Here is a 21343-nt window from a genome sequence, read left to right on the forward strand (position 1 = left end):
TTTCTACTCTTTTTTCCACATTTTTCAACCGATCAACCCATTCCAACTTTCAACTGTTCATCTTTTGCCTGCCTATTCCACAACTTCTCACATACCAAATATTCAAAATTTTCAAATTTGAAATTCAACCAAATTCTCCAAAATTTCGTTTTTGTACTCTAACTTCTAAGTTTTTAAACTGATTCAACCCATTCCAACTTTCAACTGTTCATCTTTTGCCAACCTATTCCACAACTTCCCATTTACCAAAAATTCCAAATTTGAAATTCAACCGATTTTTTCTAAATTTCGTTTTTCTACTCTAATTTCTACATTGTTCAACCGATTCAACTCATTCCAACTTTCAACTGTTCATCTTTTGCCTACCTATTCCACAACTTCCCATTTACCAAAAATTCCAAATTTGAAATTCAACCAATTTTTTATAAATTTCGTTTTTCTACTCTAATTTCTACATTGTTCAACCGATTCAACTCATTCCAACTTTCAACTGTTCATCTTTTGCCTACCTATTCCACAACTTCCCACTTACCAAAAATTCCAAATTTGAAATTCAACCAAATTCTCCAAAATTTCGTTTTTCCACTCTAACTTTTACGTTTTTCAACCGATTCAACCCATTCCAACTTTCAACTGTTCATCTTTTTTCTAACTATTCCACAACTTCCAACTTACGAAAAATTCAACCAAATTCTCAAAAATGTTGTTTTTCTACTCTAATTTCTACATTTTTCAACCAATTCAACTCGTTCCAATTTTCAACTGTTCATGTTTTGCCTACCTATTCCACAACTTCCCGTTTACCAAAAATTCCAAATTTGAAATTCAACCAAATCTTTCTAAATTTTGTTTTTCTACTCTAATTTCTACATTGTTCAACCGATACAACTCATTCCAACTTTCAACTGTTCATCTTTTGCCTACCTATTCTACAACTTCCCACTTACCAAAAATTCCGTATTTGAAATTCAACCAAATTCTCCAACATTTTGTATTTCTACTCTAATTTCTACATTGTTCAACCGATTCAACCCATTCCAACTTTCAACTCTTCATCTTTTGCCTACCTATTCCACAACTTCCGACTTACCAAAAATTCCAAATTTGAAATTCAACCAAAATCTCCAAAATTTCGTTTTTCTACTCTAATTTCTGCATTGTTCAACCGATTCAACCCATTCCAACTTTCAACTCTTCATCTTTTGCCTACCTATTCCACAACTTCCCACTTACCAAAAATTAAAAATTTGAAATTCAACCAAATTCTCAAACATTTTGTTTTTCTACTCTAATCTTTACATTGTGCAACCGTAAATGGTTAAGTAGTATAAAAAAGTACAACTGAACTTATACAACCAAACTCACTGTCTTGCCTCTGTGATGTTTTGTTTTTTTACTGTAAGTCATGGAATGCATGTGCCCTATAATGCAGTGTGCCCTGTGTGTGGATTGAGTACAGAAAAGCCACCGCAATTGAGTCTGCGCCTTTTGAACCGAAGCAACTTATGGTGCGGAAAATACGGTAGTTGAGTTTTGGTAATTGTTTTCTTTTTAATTCTATGAGTAATCATTTAAAAAATTGTGATTGCAATGAAAACCTGGACATTGTGAGGATAAGTTATTAGATAATTACCGTGGACTGTGCCGTACTGGACTGAAGAGATAATGAGCTCTAAGTTGTAATGGAGTCAGCTAATATGAGGAGTGTGAATGGTTGTCTGTACATTCACCTGACTTGGTTCACATATAGTGTGGTTTGAATTCCCACTCATTGACTAAGAGAAAGCGAGTGTAAATGGTTGCTTGTCTCACTATGTACACTGAACTGACTGGCAACAAACCTTGGGTGTAGGCCACCTTTCACCCAGTCAGCTGGGATAAACTCCAGCACCCGTGACCCTGAACAGGAGACGTGGTGTGGCAAATGGGTGTATGGCTGTTGTAAAGAAAGATAGTTTAATTGTGACTATTGGTTTCCCAGAGTTACTAGCGACTCAGAATTTTGACTAGACCAAAGTTTAGATGCAATTTAAGTTGTTCTGGTGCTGAGCAAACTTTTTACCAATTCAAGCACTGAGAGCTGGGGCTTGAGAATAGGGTTGATGTCTGAAGAGAACAGCCTGCCTATTTTAAAGTAAATGTGCCAAAATGTTGCTGTTTTTAGCGTCAGATGTTTTACAAACGTCACTCCATAGTATGCCAGCACCCACAAACAACTTTTCTAGCACAATTTGCGGCCACAATTACACAGAATGAAAGACAAATTTTCTTTTTTTTATAGCACATTTTAGTAAAACTGATAGCACAAGAAATAATAGTTTACTATACTTCATATATAGAACACAAATCTAACTTCTGATTCGGATATATCTTTTGACTCCCTTTTAAATTGCAGTACAAAAAATTGCAGTGTTTATAACAGTGAAGGGGAAGGACTAGGCTGTAAAACAAAGATGACAACCAAACTCAATTTAGGAGAAGAAAACATACCTGCTTCGTATCAAAATGATCTGTACACTTACATTTACAAAATCTTTTCAGTGAGTTTATATACTGTTTGACTACAAATGTTTCATTCGCTAAGGCTGCCCATCTTTTAACTTTGTTTTTTCACATACCAGTTTCGATCCTTTTCTATGGGGTTTCAATTTGTCCATGATGAGAGCAGCATTTGGCAGTCAAAAAGGAGGACTGTGTGGTGGGTAATGGATCGGGGTTTGGTATAACATGCCTTCCTTTGCAGCATTTACAGTTTATTATTCGCCCCAAACCCATCCCAAATAAAGTTTGACTTTTCAGGAAGCTGGGCTTTCTTCTGGCAATGCTGGTTGACTGAAGAGGGATGTGACCTCTGATTGTCCTGCTTGTGGCTGACTGTTGGAGGACTCCTTTTTCTGGGTGAGACTTTGGACATGTACAGAGAGCTGTGGTTTGGCCAAGATAAGCTGTGGCACTGGTGTGCCTACAGCTAGATGGACAGCTGGGTTTGTCACTGGCTTTGCAAAAGCCTGTGCTAGATGTGTAGTGACAGGCTTGGCCTGTATGAGCTGGGTCACGTGGCCAGATGGATTCGCCTGCATGAGCGTGGCAAGCTGGTTGGCTGGGATAGTGATGATTGTTATTTTCTCACCTGCTTTGGAACCAGACGGCAGCATGGTGGGCAGGGTCTGAATGACCAATTTTGGGGCTGCATTAACGCTAGCTACTGTAACTGGGGTTCCTGCAGTGGTAGTTAGGATAGGGGAAGAGTTTAATGTCACTTGACCAAGAGAGTTCGTCATTACCACAGGCATGGCACGGATAGGCCTGTTGGAGAAGGAAAAACAATCATTAACACCAGTTCGCCAACATACAGACTATTGAATGTCTGTTTTTTTTTTTTTACTAGCACTATTATAAATTTGTATTATTTGATGACTTCAAGAACCATTGAGACTGACATGACCAACAAAAAATTTTTAAGTGAAAAGTTTAAGCATTATATAATTAATAAAATTCTTTATTTAATTACATATATTATTTGTGTGGTTTATGACAATCTAATTGCAGAGCTGAATAAAAAAAAAAATCTCAAAAGTGCACTTAAGTGTGAGACCTGGTGGTGGTGGTATTGGGGATGATAGTGACATAGGTTTGCTGAGGGTTGTAGGCAGCAGCGGTGGTGGTGCCCAGGATTTTGGGACCCGGCTGGTTAGACACCACGCCCTCGCTGTCTTCACCTTCATCATCTTCAATGACTCGAATGTTCTTTGGCATGTCTTTGAATTGGTAGGCCAACCTCTGACCTTCCACCTTTGCAAGGATTCCACGCTGGTAATAATATCTGCATATGAAGGCACTGGACTTACGGCATTGGCATTGTACAACATGCTTATTATATGTTTAATAGAAATGCTTATTTAAAAAAAAAAATTGACGTTTTAGTTTGTGCAGAATGGCTGACCTTAGGGCTCGGCCCATCGTTTCATAGTTCATATCAGGTTTATTCTTGTGTTTTCCCCAAAGTTTGGACACGGCCTTGGAATCGACCAATTTAAAGATGCCCTTTTCCCTCTGCATCCACTTTATGTATCGAGGACATGTGTTTTTGTCCTGCAACAGCTCCAGCAAAAACTCCCACAGGTAGGTGGTGTTGCCTAGAAGAAAAACAGAATGCCAATCTTAAAGCAAATGCTTACCAAAAAGTCACCAAATATATCTACCATATCAACTGGACCAAGGTTTACGAGTTCAAGTCATGGATTTTCCTGATTTATTTTTTTGTGAAATCTACAAAGAGATTTAGGGTATCATGCGAAATTGTGTTGTCCTACTCCAAATAGTTTTGATTCTAGAGGAGTTTCAAATTTTTGTATCATGCCATGTTTGTTATTGTTTTTTTTTTCCACCTTATTTAGGCAAAACTCAGCCTCACCAGTTTGTCCTTTTATTGCCACTGTCTCAAGAGTTGTTGGAGATGGAGAGGGAACTACTGTATTTTCCGCACCATAAAGCGCACTGGATTATAAGGCGCACCCTCATTGAATTTTTTATTTTAGAAATTATTTCATATATAGGGCGCACCGGATTAAAAGGTGCACAAAATAGAAGCTATACTGCAACAAACTGAGGTTGACTAAGGTTGTGGTATGCATCCACTAGTCAATAACCAATGAGCCCTCTGTAAACAATCACGTTTTTCAAACTATCTCCTATAAAATGATCGGAACGGACTAAAGTTCAATCTAACACATTGGTACTGCTTACTTATGTTTCCCTTCCATATCGATCTGTAAATTTACACGAAATGTTAACGGAGTAGCCTATTTTGAGATGAAATAGCCTCGTGCGTATAGCAGCTATCATTATAACATTAGCCACCCGCAAACTCCCATGAGCCTCAGCTCGCAGACCATGAGCCTCAGCAAAGTGTCGTGGCAGCCCCCTGTAAACAATCGCGTTTCTCAAACTATCTCCTATAAAATGATCGTAACTGACTAAAGTTCAATCTAACACATTGGTACTGCTTATGTTTCCCTTCCATATCGATCCGTAAATCTACTCGAAACATTAACGGAGCAGCCTATTTTGAAATAAAATAGCCTTGTGCGTATAGCAGCTACCATTATAGCATTAGCCACCCGCAAACTCCCCCACCTCGTCCGCGGATGTCCGAACACACCGGTAGCACCCCCGACCCCCGTATGGCCGAACACACCGGTAGCACCCCCACCACCCCCGTCCGCGGATGGTCGAACACACCAGTAGCACCCCCCCCCCCCGTGCATTTTAAGGATTTTTTTTTTTTTATATCACTGGCTTCCATCTGTTTTAGTAGCTCAATGGTAGAGGACTCCATGGGTTGGAGGTTTCAATCCCCAGCCATTGTGATTATGTCAACGTGTCCTTGAGCAAAACACTGAACGCCTACTTGCTCCTGATGGTCTCTCATCAGTAGATGAATGAGGAAACATTATGAAGCTCTGAGTACCAAAAATGCGCTATAAAAGTACAGTCCATTCACGTATGCCGATTTCTTATGATAAAAAAAAACGGTCAGGGCTGTGTCCAATCACTGAGATGTGGCATAAAGTTTCCCTGCCCACTATAAAACACATACCTGGTAAGAATTGTGTCTATGATAAGCATTGTCTGATATCCATCATGACTTGCTAAAGCTGGGAAATCTTATAAACCATCTCCAAATGTCTAGATCAGGTATGGGCAAACTATGGCCCGCGGGCCCACGGGACCGTTTAATCCGGCCCGCCAACCCTAAATAAATTGTATTATTAAACATTTTTTTTTTCGGTAATTTTGCCTGCAATGACTGCGTTTCCCCAGTAGATGGGGAACCACTCGCCTGCGCATTTACTACCGGAAGCCGTGTTAGAAAGCTCGGTGCACACTCACAAGTGCGTGTACGTACTCAGTAGTACGGAAATGGCGCACTCGCGCTCTATTTGTAGCAGTGCCGAATTTAGAGCGTGGGCTGTGACGACAGCATTCTTGTAATTTGCGCGCCGAGCTTTCGGATACAGTTTTACGCTAAAGCCACCCACAAACCTTCCCCTGGAATCCTTCCATTAAAATGAGTCGCCCAAGGAAAAGCAAGGTGGACACTGAGTGCCGAGTGTTTAAAAAGAGTGGCCAATTTGGCTTGACGTACGCGACGTGACGTTCAGCCACATGAACATCAACATCAACCCGTCACAGATCTAGGTAAACGGACCAACACCTCGGATCTCTCCTAAGAATTGCCACAACAAATTTTACTCCAGACTATGACACACTAGCAAACAAAGGGAAACCAACAACACTGTTCCCACTGAAAATGAAGGGGAGGCTTTCAAGTTTGTTGTAAAAAAATGCATTTTGAATATACAAATAGCAGGGATTGAAACTAGCGACCATTCTCATTTTCAAACAATGCAGGATGCTCAAGGACATTGATGCACCACCTGTTTGTGACTAATCTTAACCTGTAAAGTTCTTAAGGCTTACTTTAAGGAAGTGTTTCCCGTTTCCTCACCTCTGTTACCAGGTGTTTGTGAGTTAAAACTCTGCTCTGATTTTCAGATACCCCTCACCGTGTTGCCGTTTTGATTACTTTATTTGGATGTATGCTTTCACCGATTCTTCAAGATGATATACTTGGTCAGAATGTTTGCCGTTTGATGTGATCTCATAAGATAAACATCTTTCATTAATCTGAACTGCAGGCACTGAAGTGATGGAGACTGTTATTCATAATAACAGTGTCGTATTTTATGAGAATCACTGATAGCAGTTTTTTAGGGATTTTTTTTTAATGCTGTTAATAAATGCATTTGTTTTCAAAAAACTTTTTTTGAATATCCACGCTTTACTACCTACTAAAGGCCAAAACCTTTTATGCAATGACCTTTACAGGTCGTTTATATTACTTCAGACAAACACTACATCCATCTGCTCCTGGTTCGCCCCCCCCGGTCAAAATTTAGAACCCAATTCAGCCCGCAAGACAAAAAGTTTGCCCACCCCTGGTCTAGATGTTCATTAATCCACATTTGGAGTAATCTTCTACAAATGGAGAAAGTTTGGCACTGTCGTTTTTCACCTAAAATGATGGCAAGAGTTCAGCGCAGAATACTGAAATGAACCCTAACCCTGTCTGTTAAAGGCCTACAGACATCACTGGTACAGTCCAGTATTTCTGTACGCACATCTACGATAGGTAAAACACTGGCCAAGAAGTGTTTTTTCAAACAAACTTTGATCGCTCCATAGTTACTTGGATAACTGTGGCAATTTTAGAGCTAATACATGCAAACGTTGTTTTGCCAAACAAAACCAGAGGTTTCAACATAACGTGAAGTTGAGGCAGAGAGTTTTCCGTGCTCATCTACCATCAATTCATCTGGTGAATGTCCGCTCCCTGGCGAACAAGATGGATGAACTGCTGCTTCTCATTTCAAGGAACCCGGACGTTATCAAATCCACCGCCCTGTGCTTCACCGAAACGTGGTTCGACGGACGCACCCCCCACCATGCCGAAGAGCTAACTGGGTTTCGGCTACTACGCACTGATCACAGCACAGAGCTCACGTGAAAAACAAAGGGAGGTAGTCTATGTTTCTACATTAATGAAGGTTGGTGTACTGATGTCACGATGTTGAAAGACTCTTGCAGCCCTCTCCTAGAGACGCTTTTCATAGACTGCCGGACGTTTTATTCTCCACGGGAGTTCCCCTCTATCGTAATAGCGGCTGTTTACATTCCACCACACGCACGTGCGATCGAAGCCACACAGGTGCTAGCTGACCAGGTAACAGACGTGGAAAGAAAACTACCAAACTCACTGATCATTGTTTTGGGTAATTTTAACAGAGTGAACCTCACACACGAACTCCACAAATACAGACAAAACATAACGTGTCCGACCAGAGGGACACAGACACTGGACCACTGCTGCTCTGTAATAAAGGATGCATACCGCTCTGTGGCCCGTGCAGCTTTAGGACTCTCAGACCACTGTCTAGTTAATCTGATCCCAGCCTACAGGCAGAAATTAAAAACTTCTAAGCCTGTGGTAAGGACTGTGAGGAAATGGACAGTGGAGTCAAAGCAGGACCTCCAAGCCTGCTTTGACTGCACCGATTGGGGTGTTTTTGAAGCTGCAACTTCAGGCCTACATGAACTCATCGATACTGTGACATCATACATCAGCTTTTGTGAGGACATGTGTATGCAAACTAAGACCTTCTGCACGCACAACAACAACGAACCATGGTTTACACCAAACTTCAGGATGCTGCACAAAGCCAAGGAGGAGGCCTAGGAGGAGGCCTACAGGAGTGGGGACCGTGACCTGTTCAGGCAGGCCAGGAACACACTGACCGAGAGATCAGGAAAGCTAAGAGGAGCTATTGGGAGAGCCTGGAGAGGCACCTCTAACAATCCTGATCCCTCAACAGTGTGGAAAGGCCTGCAGAGCATCACGGGCTTCAAGAAACCAACTCCCCGTCCTGTGCAGAACACAAGGCTTGCAAACCAGCTAAACAGGTTTTACTGCAGGTTTGAACGGTCCACCCACACAACAGGACCTCCTGCATCACAATCAACATAAACACCTCCTCCCACATCCCCCTTGTACACGCCTCTATCGTTTTTATCACCTACTCTCTCTCTTTCAGAAGCCGCGCCCTCACTTCAGATCCGCGGGGAGGAGGTGTGTCAGATGTTCCGGAGACAAAATGTCAGGAAGGCACCAGGCCCAGACGGCATGTCCTTCTCCTGCCTGAAAGTCTGTGCTGAACAGCTGGCACCCACCTTTGCATGGATCTTCAACCATTTCCTGGAGCTGTGTGAGGTGCCCTCATGCCTTTAAAGCTCCACCATCGTACCGGTGGCCAAGAAGCCCGCCAGCTGTTGAGCCAGCTGAAGGACATCACGGGCCCCCGTCACAACTCCCTGCAGTTTGCCTACCGGGCAAACAGGTCTATAGTCAAAGTCTGCTTTATTGTCACTTTCTTCACGTCAAGACACACAAAGAGATCGAAATTGTGTTTCCTACTATCCCACGGTTACAAGACATATTACATATTATTATATATATATATATATATATATATAAAACAAAACGGACAAACAAAACATTCACGTCAACAATACAAAAAGTAAAAAGAAGGCACATACAATGAATAAGTAAGAGGAATGAATAAATAATAAATAAAAGCAACATGGTTGAAATAGAGCAAATGTGCATATAGCAGACAGTCTTGACGTCATCTGATGGCGCCGCGGATGGCTGCCACGGTGAGTCGCTCTCAGTTTCTTTGTCTTATTTTGTGTGTTTTCTGTGTCTTCTGCTGTCCATCCCGGATAACTTTTACTAGATAAGCACTGTTAAACATCGGTCAGTCTTCTTCTGGTATTTTCTCTCATGTTCTCTCTGATTCAGACTGTTTGTCGGAGATTTTAGCCGGAGCGGCGGTGCTATACAAGCTAGCGCGACGGCGGCTACGCGGAAAACGAGCCGGAGCCCTCGTAAAGCTGAGGCAGAGAGGGTTCCGTTCTGCCCTACCGTCAATTCATCTGGCGAATGTCCGCTCCCTGGCGAACAAGATGGACGAACTGCTGCTCCTCACTTCAAGGAACACGGACTTCAGCAGATCCGCCGCGCTGTGTTTTGTTGAAACGTGGCTTAGCGAACGAACCCCCCACCACGCCATGGAGTTAGCTGGGTTTCGGCTAACGCGTGCAGATCGCAGCGCGGAGCTCTCCGGAAAATCAAAGGGAGGTGGCCTCTGTTTCTACATTAATGAACGTTGGTGTACCGATGTCATGGTGTTGAAAGAGTTTTGCAGCCCTCTCCTAGAAACACTTTTCATAAACTGCCGGCCGTTCTATTCACCACGGGAGTTCTCCTCGATCGTCATGGCAGCTGTTTACATGCCACCACACGCACGTGCGAGTGAAGCCACGCAGATGCTGACTGACCAGGTGACAGACATGGAGAAACTTCTACCAAATTCACTAATCATTGTTCTGGGTGATCTTAACAGGGCGAACCTCGCACACGAACTCCCCAGATACAGACAGCACATAACGTGTCCCAACAGAGGGGCACAAACACTGGACCACTGCTACACCGTAATTAAGGATGCATACCACTCTGTGGCTCGTGCAGCTTTAGGACTCTCGGACCACTGTCTAGTTCACCTGATCCCTGCCTACAGACAGAAACTAAAAACTTCTAAGCCTGTGGTGAGGACTGTAAGGAAGTGGACAGTGGAGTCAAGGCAGGACCTCCAAGCCTGCTTTGACTGCACCGATTGGAGAGTTTTTGAAGCTGCAAATTCAGACTTGCATGAACTCACTGACACTGTCACATCATACATCAGTTTTTGTGAGGATCTGTGTGTGCAGACTAAGACCTTCTGCACGTACAACAACGACAAACCTTGGTTTACACCGAACCTTAGGAGGCTGCGCAAAGTCAAGGAGGAGGCCTACAGGAGCGGCAACCGGGACCTGTTCAAGCAGACCAGAAACACACTGAACCGAGAGGTCATGAAAGCCAGGAGGTGTTACGGGGAGAGCCTGGAGAGACACCTCTCTGCCAATCCTGATCCCTCAACAGTGTGAAAAGGCGTGCAGAGCATCACGGGCTTCAAGAAACGAACCCCCCCGTCCTGTGGAGAGCCCAAGGCTCGCTAACCAGCTAAACAGGTTCTACTGCAGGTTTGACCGGTCCTCCCACACAACGGGACCTCCTGCAGCACAATCCACATACTCACCTCCCCCCACAACTGCTCTGTCCACACCTCCATCACCGTGGTCACCGACTCTCTCTCTTGCAGAGGCCGCGCCCGCACTCCAGATCCGCGAGGAGGAAGTGCGCCAGATGTTCCGGAGACAAAAGATCAGGAAGGCACCGGGCCCAGACGGCGTGTCACCTTCCTGCTTGAAAGTCTGCGCTGAGCAGCTGGCGCCCACCTTTGCACGGATCTTCAACCGTTCTCTGGAGCTGTGTGAGGTGCCCTCGTGCTTCAAGAGCTCCACCATCGTTCCAGTGGCCAAGAAGCCCGCCATCACAGGTCTGAATGACTATAGACCTGTTGCACTGACATCTGTGGTCATGAAATCTTTCGAGAGGTTAGTGCTGAACCACCTGAAGGATGTCACGGGCCCCCTGCTGGACCCCCTCCAGTTTGCCTACCGGGCAAACAGGTCGGTGGATGATGCGGTCAACATGGGACTGCAGTACATCCTGCAACACCTGGACACCCCAGGAAAGTACGCCAGGATCCTGTTTGTGGACTTCAGCTCGGCGTTCAACACCATCGCTCTTGACATCCTCCAACAGAAGCTCATCCAGCTCGCGGTGCCTGCCTCCACCTGTCAGTGGATCACCAGCTTCCTGACCAACAGGAGACAGCGTGTGAGGCTGGGGAGCATCACATCTGACACCCTATCCACCAATACTGGAGCCCCTCAGGGGTGCGTCCTCTCCCCACTGCTCTTCTCCCTCTATACCAACGATTTCTCCGCAAGTGACTCTTCTGTGAAGATCCTGAAGTATGCAGTCGACACCACTCTCATCGGACTGATCCAGAACGGTGATGAGACTGCGTACAGACAGGAGGTGGAGCGGCTGGTCCACTGGTGCAGCCAAAACCACCTGGACCTGAACTCGCTCAAGACCGTGGAGATGACAGTGGACTTCAGGCGAGGCCCTTCACCACTTTCACCCCTCACTATCCGCAGTAATGCTATTCTCTCATCAGACACCTTCAAGTTCCTGGGAACCACAATCTCTCGGGACCTGAAATGGACCGGCCACATAGACTCTGTCTGGAAGAAGGCCCAGCAGAGGCTGTACTTCCTGAGACAGCTCAAGAAGTTCAACCTGCCGCGGGAGCTGCTGAAGACCTTCTACACTGCCATCATCCAGTCTGTCCTCTGCACCTCCATCACTGCCTGGTTTGGATCGGCCTCCAAACAAGACAAGCACAGACTGCAACGGACAAAAAGGACTGCAGAAAAGATAATTGGAATCAACCTCCCATCTATCCAAGACTTGTACCTGTCCAGGACCAGGAAACGTGCAAGGAAAATCTCAACAGACCCTTCGCACCCAGGTTGCAGCCTGTTTGAACTACTCCCTTCCGGACGCCGTTATAGAGCTCTGTATACTAAAACCAGCAGACACAGAGACAGCTTCTTCCCCCAGGCTGTCGCTCTGATGAACTCACACCACTCTTAGAGTCTCAGAGTCATTACTGTGCAATAACATCCCGCTTTCCACACCTTTTTTGTCTACACTGTTTGTACTATGTGTACTCTCTGCATCCATTGCAGCCTGGTCATCCTAGAAGAGGGACCCTCCCATCTGTGGTCTCTTCTCAAGGTTTCTCATTTCCCCTAGCTGGAGTTTCGAGTCTTTCCTTGCCCTCTTGGGAGTTTAAGATCAGTTTAAGATCAGGGGATGTTTGAGAATATCTTTCGTTTTTCACATGTCCTGAGTGTTGTTGTTAGTCACCTAAATGTTGAACAGAGGCTGTGATTTACCGAAGTCAAATTCCTTGTTTGGCACGCTCAAACATGGCGAATAAAAAACTCTTGAATCTTGAAAATATAGCGCAAAAGTACAGGAGGAGTAGTGCAAGGCAGCCAACGTGGCCCAAAAGGCCAGGACGTTATGCAGCCGAGAGTGGAGGGAGGAGTGAGTTCAGGATCCTAACAGCCAGGAGTATGAAGCTGTTGGTGAGTCTGGTGGTGCGGGAGCGCAGGCTTCTGTACCTCTTCCCAGAGGGCAGTAGATCAAACAAAGTGTAAGCGGGGTGACTCACATCACTCACAAACGTGGTCGCCTTGTGTGTGAGATGGGAGGTGTAAATGTCCTTCAGGGAGGGGAGTGAAGCACCAATAATCCTAGCAGCTGTGTTCACTATGCGCTGCAGGGCCTTCATGTCGTATTCAGTGCAGCTTCCACCCCACACAGCGATACAACTGGAGAGGACGCTCTCAATGGTGCCACGGTAGAATGTGGTCATGATGGCTGGTGGAGCACTTGCTCGCCTGAGTTTCAGCAGGAAGTACAGGCGGCGGTGAGCTTTCTTCGCCAGTGATGCAGTGTCAGTGGTCCACGAGAGGTCTTCAGTGATGTGCACCCCCAGGAATCTGGTGCTGCTCACTCTCTCCACCATAGCACCGTCGATGGTCAGTGGCAGGTGTTGGGTGTGACCCTTCTGGAAGTCAACAACAATTTCCTTAGTCTTGCTGATGTTCAGCAGGAGGTTATTGTCCCTGCACCATGTGGTCAGAAGGACGACCTCCGACCTGTATTGAGTCTCGTCGCTCTTGATGAGACCCAACAGAGCCGCGTCGTCAGCAAATTTCACTATGCGGTTGTTGCTGTAGGTTGCACTGCAGTCATGCGTCAGCAGGGTGAAGAGCAGCGGACTGAGCACGTAGCCTTGGGGGGCCCCCGTGCTCAGTTTAATGCTGCTTGAGATATTGTCGCCAACACGTACTACTTGAGGCCTCTGACAGAGGTAGTCCAGTAGCCAGTTGCAGGAAGGTACTGAGTCCCAGTTCGTCGAGTTTGCAGATGAGTCGCTGTGGTACAATGGTGTTGAATGCAGAACTGAAGTCCACAAACAGCAATCTCACATACGAGTCTCTTTTTTTCCGGGTGGGTGAGGGCTGAGTGGAGGGCAGAGCAGATTGCATGCTCAGATGACCGTTTGGCTTGGTATGCAAACTGGAAGGCGTCAAGGGTGGGGGAGAGAATGGATCTGATGTGTGTCATGACAAGCCGCTCAAAGCACTTCATGATGATGGGTGTCAGTGCCATGGGGCGGCAGTCATTGAAGCAGGATAGAGCAGTTTTCTTCGGCACAGGTATGATGGTGGCAGCCTTGATACACGATAGGACGATGGCTTGCTGCAGGAAAATGCTAACGATGTCTGTGAAGACACTCTTAAGCTCCTCAGTACAGTCCTTCAGTGGATGATACGGTCAACATGGGACTGCACTACATCCTGCACCACCTAGACACCTCAGGAACATACGCCAGGATCCTGTTTGTGGGATTCAGCTCGGCGTTCAACAACATCGCTCCCGACATCCTCCACCAGTAGCTCGTCCAGCTCGCAGTGCTTGCCTCCACCTGTCAGTGGATCACCAGCTTCCTAAACCAACAGGAGACAGCATGTGAGGCTGGGGACCACCACATCCGACACCCGGACCACCAGCACTGCCGCCTCCAGGGGTGCTTACTCCCCCCACTGCTCTTCTGTCTCTACACCAATGATTGCTCCTCAGGCGACTCTTCTGTGAAGCTCCTGAAGTATGCGGACGAAACCACTCTCATAGGACTGATCCGGGAATGTAATGAGACTGCGTACAGACAGGAGGTGGAGCGGCTGGTCCACTGGTGCAGCCAAAACCACCTGGAACTGAACCCGCTCAAGACTGTGGAGATGACAGTGGACTTCAGGAGAGACCCTTCATCACTTCCACCCCTCAGTGTCCTCAGTAATTCTATTCCCTCCACAGACACCTTCAAGTTCCTGGGATCCACAATCTCTCGGGACCTGAAATGGACCGGCCACATCGACTCTGTCCGGAAGAAGGCACAGCAGAGGCTGTACTTTCTGAGACAGCTCAGGAAGTTCAACCTGCCGCAGGAGCTGCTGAAGACCTTCTACACTGCCATCATCCAGTCTCTCCTCTGCACCTTCATCACTGTCTGGTTTGGATCGGCCACCAAACAAGACAAGCACAGACTGCAACGGACAATCAGGACTGCGGAAAAGATCATTGGGACCAACCCTAACATCTATCCTTGACTTGTACTTGTCCAGGACCAGGAAACGTGCAAGTAACATCTCTACAGACCCTTCTCACCCAGGTCACAGTTTCTTCGAACTACTCCCCTCCGGACAACCTTGCAGAGCGCTGTACGCCAAAACCAGCAGACACAGCGTCTTTCCCCAGGCTGTCGCTCTGATGAACTCACACCACTCATAGCGTCTCAGAGACATCACTGGGCAATGATATCCTGTCTTGCCACTTAAATGTTGTTAGTAAGCTGAATGTTGTTAGTCACATTAATGTTATACAAAGGCTGAGAACAACATTCAATAAAGCTGATTCTGATTGTGCTGAGGGTTTTTTTTATAGACTAAAATTATGCTCCACCAAGGAGAGTAGTTTCAGCCCCAATTTTTCTCTCCTCCTTTTCCCTTGTATTCTCTTTCCATTCAAGATCTCTGAGCGGTGTTATTGCAAATGCCAACAGGTCTCCCCATGTTGGTCATTGTTTTGTGTTTCTTGTGCAAGCTGAGCCTGTTAAGTACGTACAACGGCAACAGACGAGGAACATAAAGATCAATTAATTCAAATTCATGCCAGACATTCCAGAAATCTGACCAAACTGCATACTATTTTGTAGAGGAAGGGTCAAAGATTGATCTTAAACGATGTGCCAAACTGATCTGGAAGCATCTGATTGATGTTATTGCTGTCAAAGTGATGTGATCATCTCCGGAGTCAACATCAAAGCCCGATCATACGCCCGGGCATTGGCCGTTGGCGAGGGAGGTGAGCCCGGTGAACTAGATGTTAGCTTCACGGAGCAACAGGTGGCTACTTTCCTGCAGTCCAAGGGGATACAGCTGGACTGCGACAACATCGAAGCTTGCCACCCTCTGCCCAAGAGGAGCCCTGGTGACAAATCCGCTGTCATCATGCGGTTTGTCAACAAAAAACACAAGATTGCATTATTAAAACAAGGAAGAAAGATGAGAGGAACCGACGTCTACATCAATGAGCACCTGACCAAGCGCAACGCTGATATTGCCAAAAAAGCACGCTACCTAAGGAAGCAGAAAAAAATTCAACATACTACCTGGACTACAAACTGTAAAATATTTATCAAGCTCAATGGAACACCGGAGGAAGCAAAAGTGCTGATGGTAAGAAGGATCGAGGAGCTGGATAGATACCAATGATCATCATGCAGGACTGTAAGGTAAACTCTACTCACAACCATGACACACACCGAAAGAAGTCAAGCATCTACACTTGAAGACAACAGTGACATAACTCAGAGGATTAGTGAACACGACAAACTGGAACTCCAATCTTTTCAATACACTGACCACAGTTCTCTGGATATGGAACATGATATAGACCCGGATAACAACTTCTTCAACTCAATCAACAATAACTGCAGTTACTATACTGATGAAGAATTTAATAGAATCAATAAAGATAGCAAACTGTCTATGATACATATTAACAGTAGGAGTCTGTATGCCAACTTTACAAACATTAAGGATTATCTTCATCAGTTTACTCGCCCATTCAACATTATTGCAATAACAGAAACATGGATCAACACAGTAAAAGGGGTGGACTTTGAGCTGGAGGGATATGACTTTATACACATAGATCGACAAAACAAAGGTGGAGGAGGAGTTGCGATCTATGTGGAAAAGACATCAAACGTCAGGGTGATACAGGACATGTCAATGGTAGTAAACAACATATCGGAATGCATAACAATTCAAATACTCAAGGAAAAAAAAATGTAATCATTAGCTGTATAGTAAATCGGACACCTGGTTCTGGCATTGAACTGTTCACGGAATGGATGGAGGAGGTGTTTTCAGTTGCAAAACAATTTTCATCTGTGGAGACTTCAACATTGATTTACTCCAGTGTTTCCCAACCTTTTTTCATTCATGGCACACCTTTTCATTGGAAAAAATCTCGCGGCACACCGCCAACAAAAATCTGTTAAGCTCCTATATTAAAATCAGTTATATTACAACGAAACACGTAGAGTCCAATTCCTATATATGTATGGAGAGTCGAATAATTTAATAGAAATAAATACTAAATATTCTTTAAATTGTATTCCTTATTTTAAATAAAAGTGACAGTTTTTTAAAAAGGTTTTAGACGGTGTAAGAAATAAACTATTTAAAGTGATTGTGATTAAAATAAAAGAATCAACGTGATTTTGTTTACTGTTTTAGACTAGGTCTATAAATATTGCAACAATAAGAACAAAGTCACTTTTAAAGACGCTCTGCTGTTCTGACAGCAGCTGAGTGGCTATCACAGTCGAGGAGTCTCGACTTGACTGCTTATTTTACGTATGTGAAAAATAACCAATCCAGGTTCTCCGGTTGAACTGCATTCTCTGATTTCCATCGGACCACAAACGCACCACAACCGTCATAGTGTCTGTCACTGTTAGCAAAAGCACACAGCAACACACACATAAACTTAATATGTGCCGATGCAATACAATCATATCGACACAATATGAAATCTCAAAATTCTCCGATTCTCCACACATGCACGATTAGCAAGTGGCTGACCAGGCCTTGCGCGAACTGACCAGTGGTTTGGCGATCCTGTTTACAATGCGCTCCGTAATTAATATTGGACAGTCCCACGCTGAACGTCTCTCATGGCACACCAGTGTGCCGCGGCACAGTGGTTGGGAAACACTGATTTACTCAATCCAAACAAGCACAAACTGACCGAAGACTTTGTTAACACAATATATAGCATGAACTTGTATCCAAAAATCACTAGACCAACCAGAATAACTTCTCACTGTGCCACTCTTATTGATAATATATTCACAAATGACATTTTAAATAACACAATAAGTGGGTTATTAGTCAGCGACATCAGTGACCATTTGCCAGTTTTTATGGTTTTTGATAACAACTATAAAATTACTCAACTGGACAAAAAACAGGAATACAGAAGAATTAAAACAGAAGAAACAATAAACGCATTTAAAAATGGTTTAATGTCACACAACTGGGACACTATATACAATGAAAATAACATTAACTGTGCATATGGCATATGAGGAATTATTAAAAATTTTCAAAAGGTTATATGACAAATACTGTCCTGTAAAAGTAAATAATAGGAAACTAAAGTACCGTAATTTTCGGACTATAAGTAGCATTTTTTTTCATAGTTTAGAAAACTATCAGGCGCGACTTACACTACCGTTCAAAAGTTTGGGGTCACCCAAAAAATTTTGTGTTTTCCATGAAAAGTCACACTTATTCACCACCAAACGTTGTGAAATGAATAGAAAATAGAGTCAAGACATTGACAAGGTTAGAAATAATGATTTGTATTTGAAATAAGATTTTTTTTACATCAAACTTTGCTTTCGTCAAAGAATCCTCCATTAGCAGCAATTACGGCATTGCAGACCTTTGGCATTATAGCTGTTAATTTGTTGAGGTAATCTGGAGAAATTGCACCCCACGCTTCCAGAAGCAGCTCCCACAAATTGGATTGGTTGGATGGGCACTTCTTGCGTACCATACGGTCAAGCTACTCCCACAACAGCTCAATGGGGTTCAGATCTGGTGACTGCGCTGGCCACTCCATTACCGATAGAATACCAGCTGCCTGCTTCTGCTCTAAATAGTTCTCGCACAATTTGGAGGTGTGTTTGGGGTCATTGTCCTGTTGTAGGATGAAATTGGCTCCAATCAAGCGCTGTCCACTGGGTATGGCATGGCGTTGCAAAATGGATTGATAGCCTTCCTTATTCAGAATCCCTTTTACCCTGTACAAATCTCCCACCTTACCAGCACCAAAGCAACCCCAGACCATCACATTACCTCCTCCATGCTTAACAGATGGCGTCAGGCCTTCTTCCAGCATCTTTTCATTTGTTCTGCGTCTCACAAACGTTCTTCTTTGTGATCCAAACACCTCGAACTTGGATTCATCCGTCCACAACACTTTTTTCCAGTCTTCCTCTGTCCAATGTCTGTGTTCTTTTGCCCATCTTAATCTTTTTCTTTTGTTGGCCAGTCTCAGATATGGCTTTTTCTTTGCCACTCTGCCCTGAAGCCCAGAATCCCGCAGCCGCCTCTTCACTGTAGATGTTGACACTGGTGTTTTGCGGGTACTATTTAATGAAGATGCCAGTTGGGGACCTATGAGGCATCTGTTTCTCAAACTAGAGACTCTAATGTACTTATCTTCTTGCTCAGTTGTGCAACGCGGCCTCCCATTTCTTTTTTGACTCTGGTTAGAGCCTGTTTGTGCTGTCCTCTGAAGGGAGTAGTACACACCGTTGTAGGAAATCTTCAATTTCTTAGCAATTTTTCGCATGAAATAGCCTTCATTTCTAAGAACAAGAATAGACTGTTGAGTTTCAGATGAAAGTTCTCTTTTTCTGGCCATTTTGAGCGTTTAATTGACCCCACAAATGTGATGCTCCAGAAACTCAATCTGTTCACAGGAAGGTCAGTTTTGTAGCTTTTGTAACAAGCTAAACTGTTTTCAGATGTGTGAACATGATTGCACAAGGGTTTTCTAATCATCAATTAGCCTTCTGAGCCGATGAGCAAACACATTGTACCATTAGAACACTGGAGTGATAGTTGCTGGAAATGGGCCTCTATACACCTATGTAGATATTGCACCAAAAACCAGACATTTGCAGCTAGAATAGTCATTTACCACATTAGCAATGTATAGAGTGTATTTCTTTAAAGTTAAGACTAGTTTAAAATTATCTTCATTGAAAAGTACAGTGCTTTTCCTTCAAAAATAAGGACATTTCAATGTGACCGCAAACTTTTGAACGGTAGTGTATATGTGAATTTTTTCGCAAATTTTCAAAATTCAAGAATTGGTGATGTAGTGAAACCGCGATAAACAAACCGCGATGTAGCAAGGGATTACTGTCATTTGACCTGCAAGTGACGTCAGCAGCGTGGCGGTTGTTTACATAAGGACAAAGGATTCTATCACGGGATGACGAAGATGACGAAGGGCCCTACGTTTGAAGGATTTAATGATTTGGAGTGACACAAGGTTTGAAAAACGTATTTATGTTATAGTTATTTGATATTTTATTTCGTGTAGCAACTTGTATATGTTTTCATCGTTACAGTTCAGTAGTTGTTGGCTCGTTGAACTCTTGTTTTGTTAAATAAAGAGCCATTTACCAAACCCACGTGTTTCCTGGTACTTTGTTAACGCTACAATATAGTTGTATACTAGATCTGTGCGGCGCGCGCGCGGCGTTGTTGACATAAAGGACGAGGAATTTGATCTATGGATTTAATGATTAGAAGTGACACAGATGGTTTGATAATATTGTTGTCATATGATAGTTATTTGAAATATACTTTATATATCATTATATGGGTCTGTGGAATAATTAAAAATGCAACTTACGAGTCCGACGTCAGCGGCGCATATGTGGCGCATACGCGGCATTGTTTACATAAAGGACGATCAATGGATGGATTTAATGAATTGGAGTGACACAGATGGTTTGATAAACGTGTTATTTATGTAATACTTATTTGAATCTGAATGTTACTCAGGCCCGTTCTCAGTTCCTCGTTTGTGTATATGTCACGTTAGCATACCGTATCGTTTAGCCTGTTGTTGCTGGTTCATGTCTGTTCTTGGTGTGTGATTTTGACAAATAAATTTGCCCCAAAAGTGCGACTTATACTCCGGTGCGACTTATATATGTTTTTTTTCACTGTATTGTGCGTTTTATGGCTGGTGAGACTTATACTCCGGTGCGACTTATAGTTCAAAAATTACGGTATGTAGAACATCCCTGGATCACAAAGGGCTTACAAAATGCCTGTAAAAAGAAAAATACACTTTACAGAGAATTTATAAGACAGAGAACTAAAGAGTCAGAAAATAAATACAAACAATATAAGAATAACCTAACTAATATTAAAAGAGCTGCTAGAAAAGAATCCATCCATCCATTTTCTGAACCGCTTAGTCCCCACGGGGGTCGCGGGCGTGCTGGAGCCTATCCCAGCCGTCATCGGGCAGTAGGCGGGGGACACCCTGAACCGGTTGCCAGCCAATCGCAGGGCACACAGAGACAAACGACCATTCGCACTCGCACTCACACCTAGGGACAATTTGGAGTCTTCAATCGGCCTACCAAGCATGTTTTTGGAATGTGGGAGGAAACCGGAGTGCCCGGAGAAAACCCACGCGGGCTCGGGGAGAAAATGCAAACTCCGCACAGGGAGGGCCGGAGGTGGAATCGAACCCGCACCCTCCTAACTGTGAGGCGGACGTGCTACCCAGTGCGCCACCGAGCCGCCTTAGAAAAGAATACTACAGTAAAATATTAAATGATAATAAAAATAACACCAAAGAAATATGGGATATAATGAATACTGTAATAAAAAATGGCTCTAAAAAAATTAATTATCCAAAATTTTTTATTATCAATAACACTGAGAAGCATGATATGCAAGAAGTGGCTAATAACTTTAATAAATTCTTTGTAAGTGTGGGACCTGATCTGGCCAAACAAAT

General features: G+C 44.0%; 1 protein-coding gene across 16 annotated transcripts in view; it reads right to left on the minus strand.

Moving 5' to 3' along the window:
- LOC125980798 (ETS-related transcription factor Elf-2) overlaps positions 1 to 21343 on the minus strand; it is a 103751-nt gene that overhangs the window by 27442 nt on the left and 54966 nt on the right. For all 16 annotated transcript variants that reach the window (XM_068651925.1, XM_068651927.1, XM_068651926.1 and 13 more), the window contains 3 exons: positions 3944 to 4136; positions 3596 to 3823; positions 1 to 3306 (listed from right to left, as the gene is read on the minus strand). The exon at positions 1 to 3306 is cut by the window's left edge and continues 27442 nt beyond it. In XM_068651925.1, the coding sequence (XP_068508026.1) occupies positions 2796 to 3306; positions 3596 to 3823; positions 3944 to 4136 (932 nt within the window). In that variant the 3' untranslated portion in view covers positions 1 to 2795. The remainder of the gene's footprint in view (positions 3307 to 3595; positions 3824 to 3943; positions 4137 to 21343) is intronic.

This window comes from Syngnathus scovelli, chromosome 1 (assembly GCF_024217435.2).
Source record: "Syngnathus scovelli strain Florida chromosome 1, RoL_Ssco_1.2, whole genome shotgun sequence".
Classification (NCBI taxonomy): Eukaryota; Metazoa; Chordata; class Actinopteri; order Syngnathiformes; family Syngnathidae; genus Syngnathus; species Syngnathus scovelli.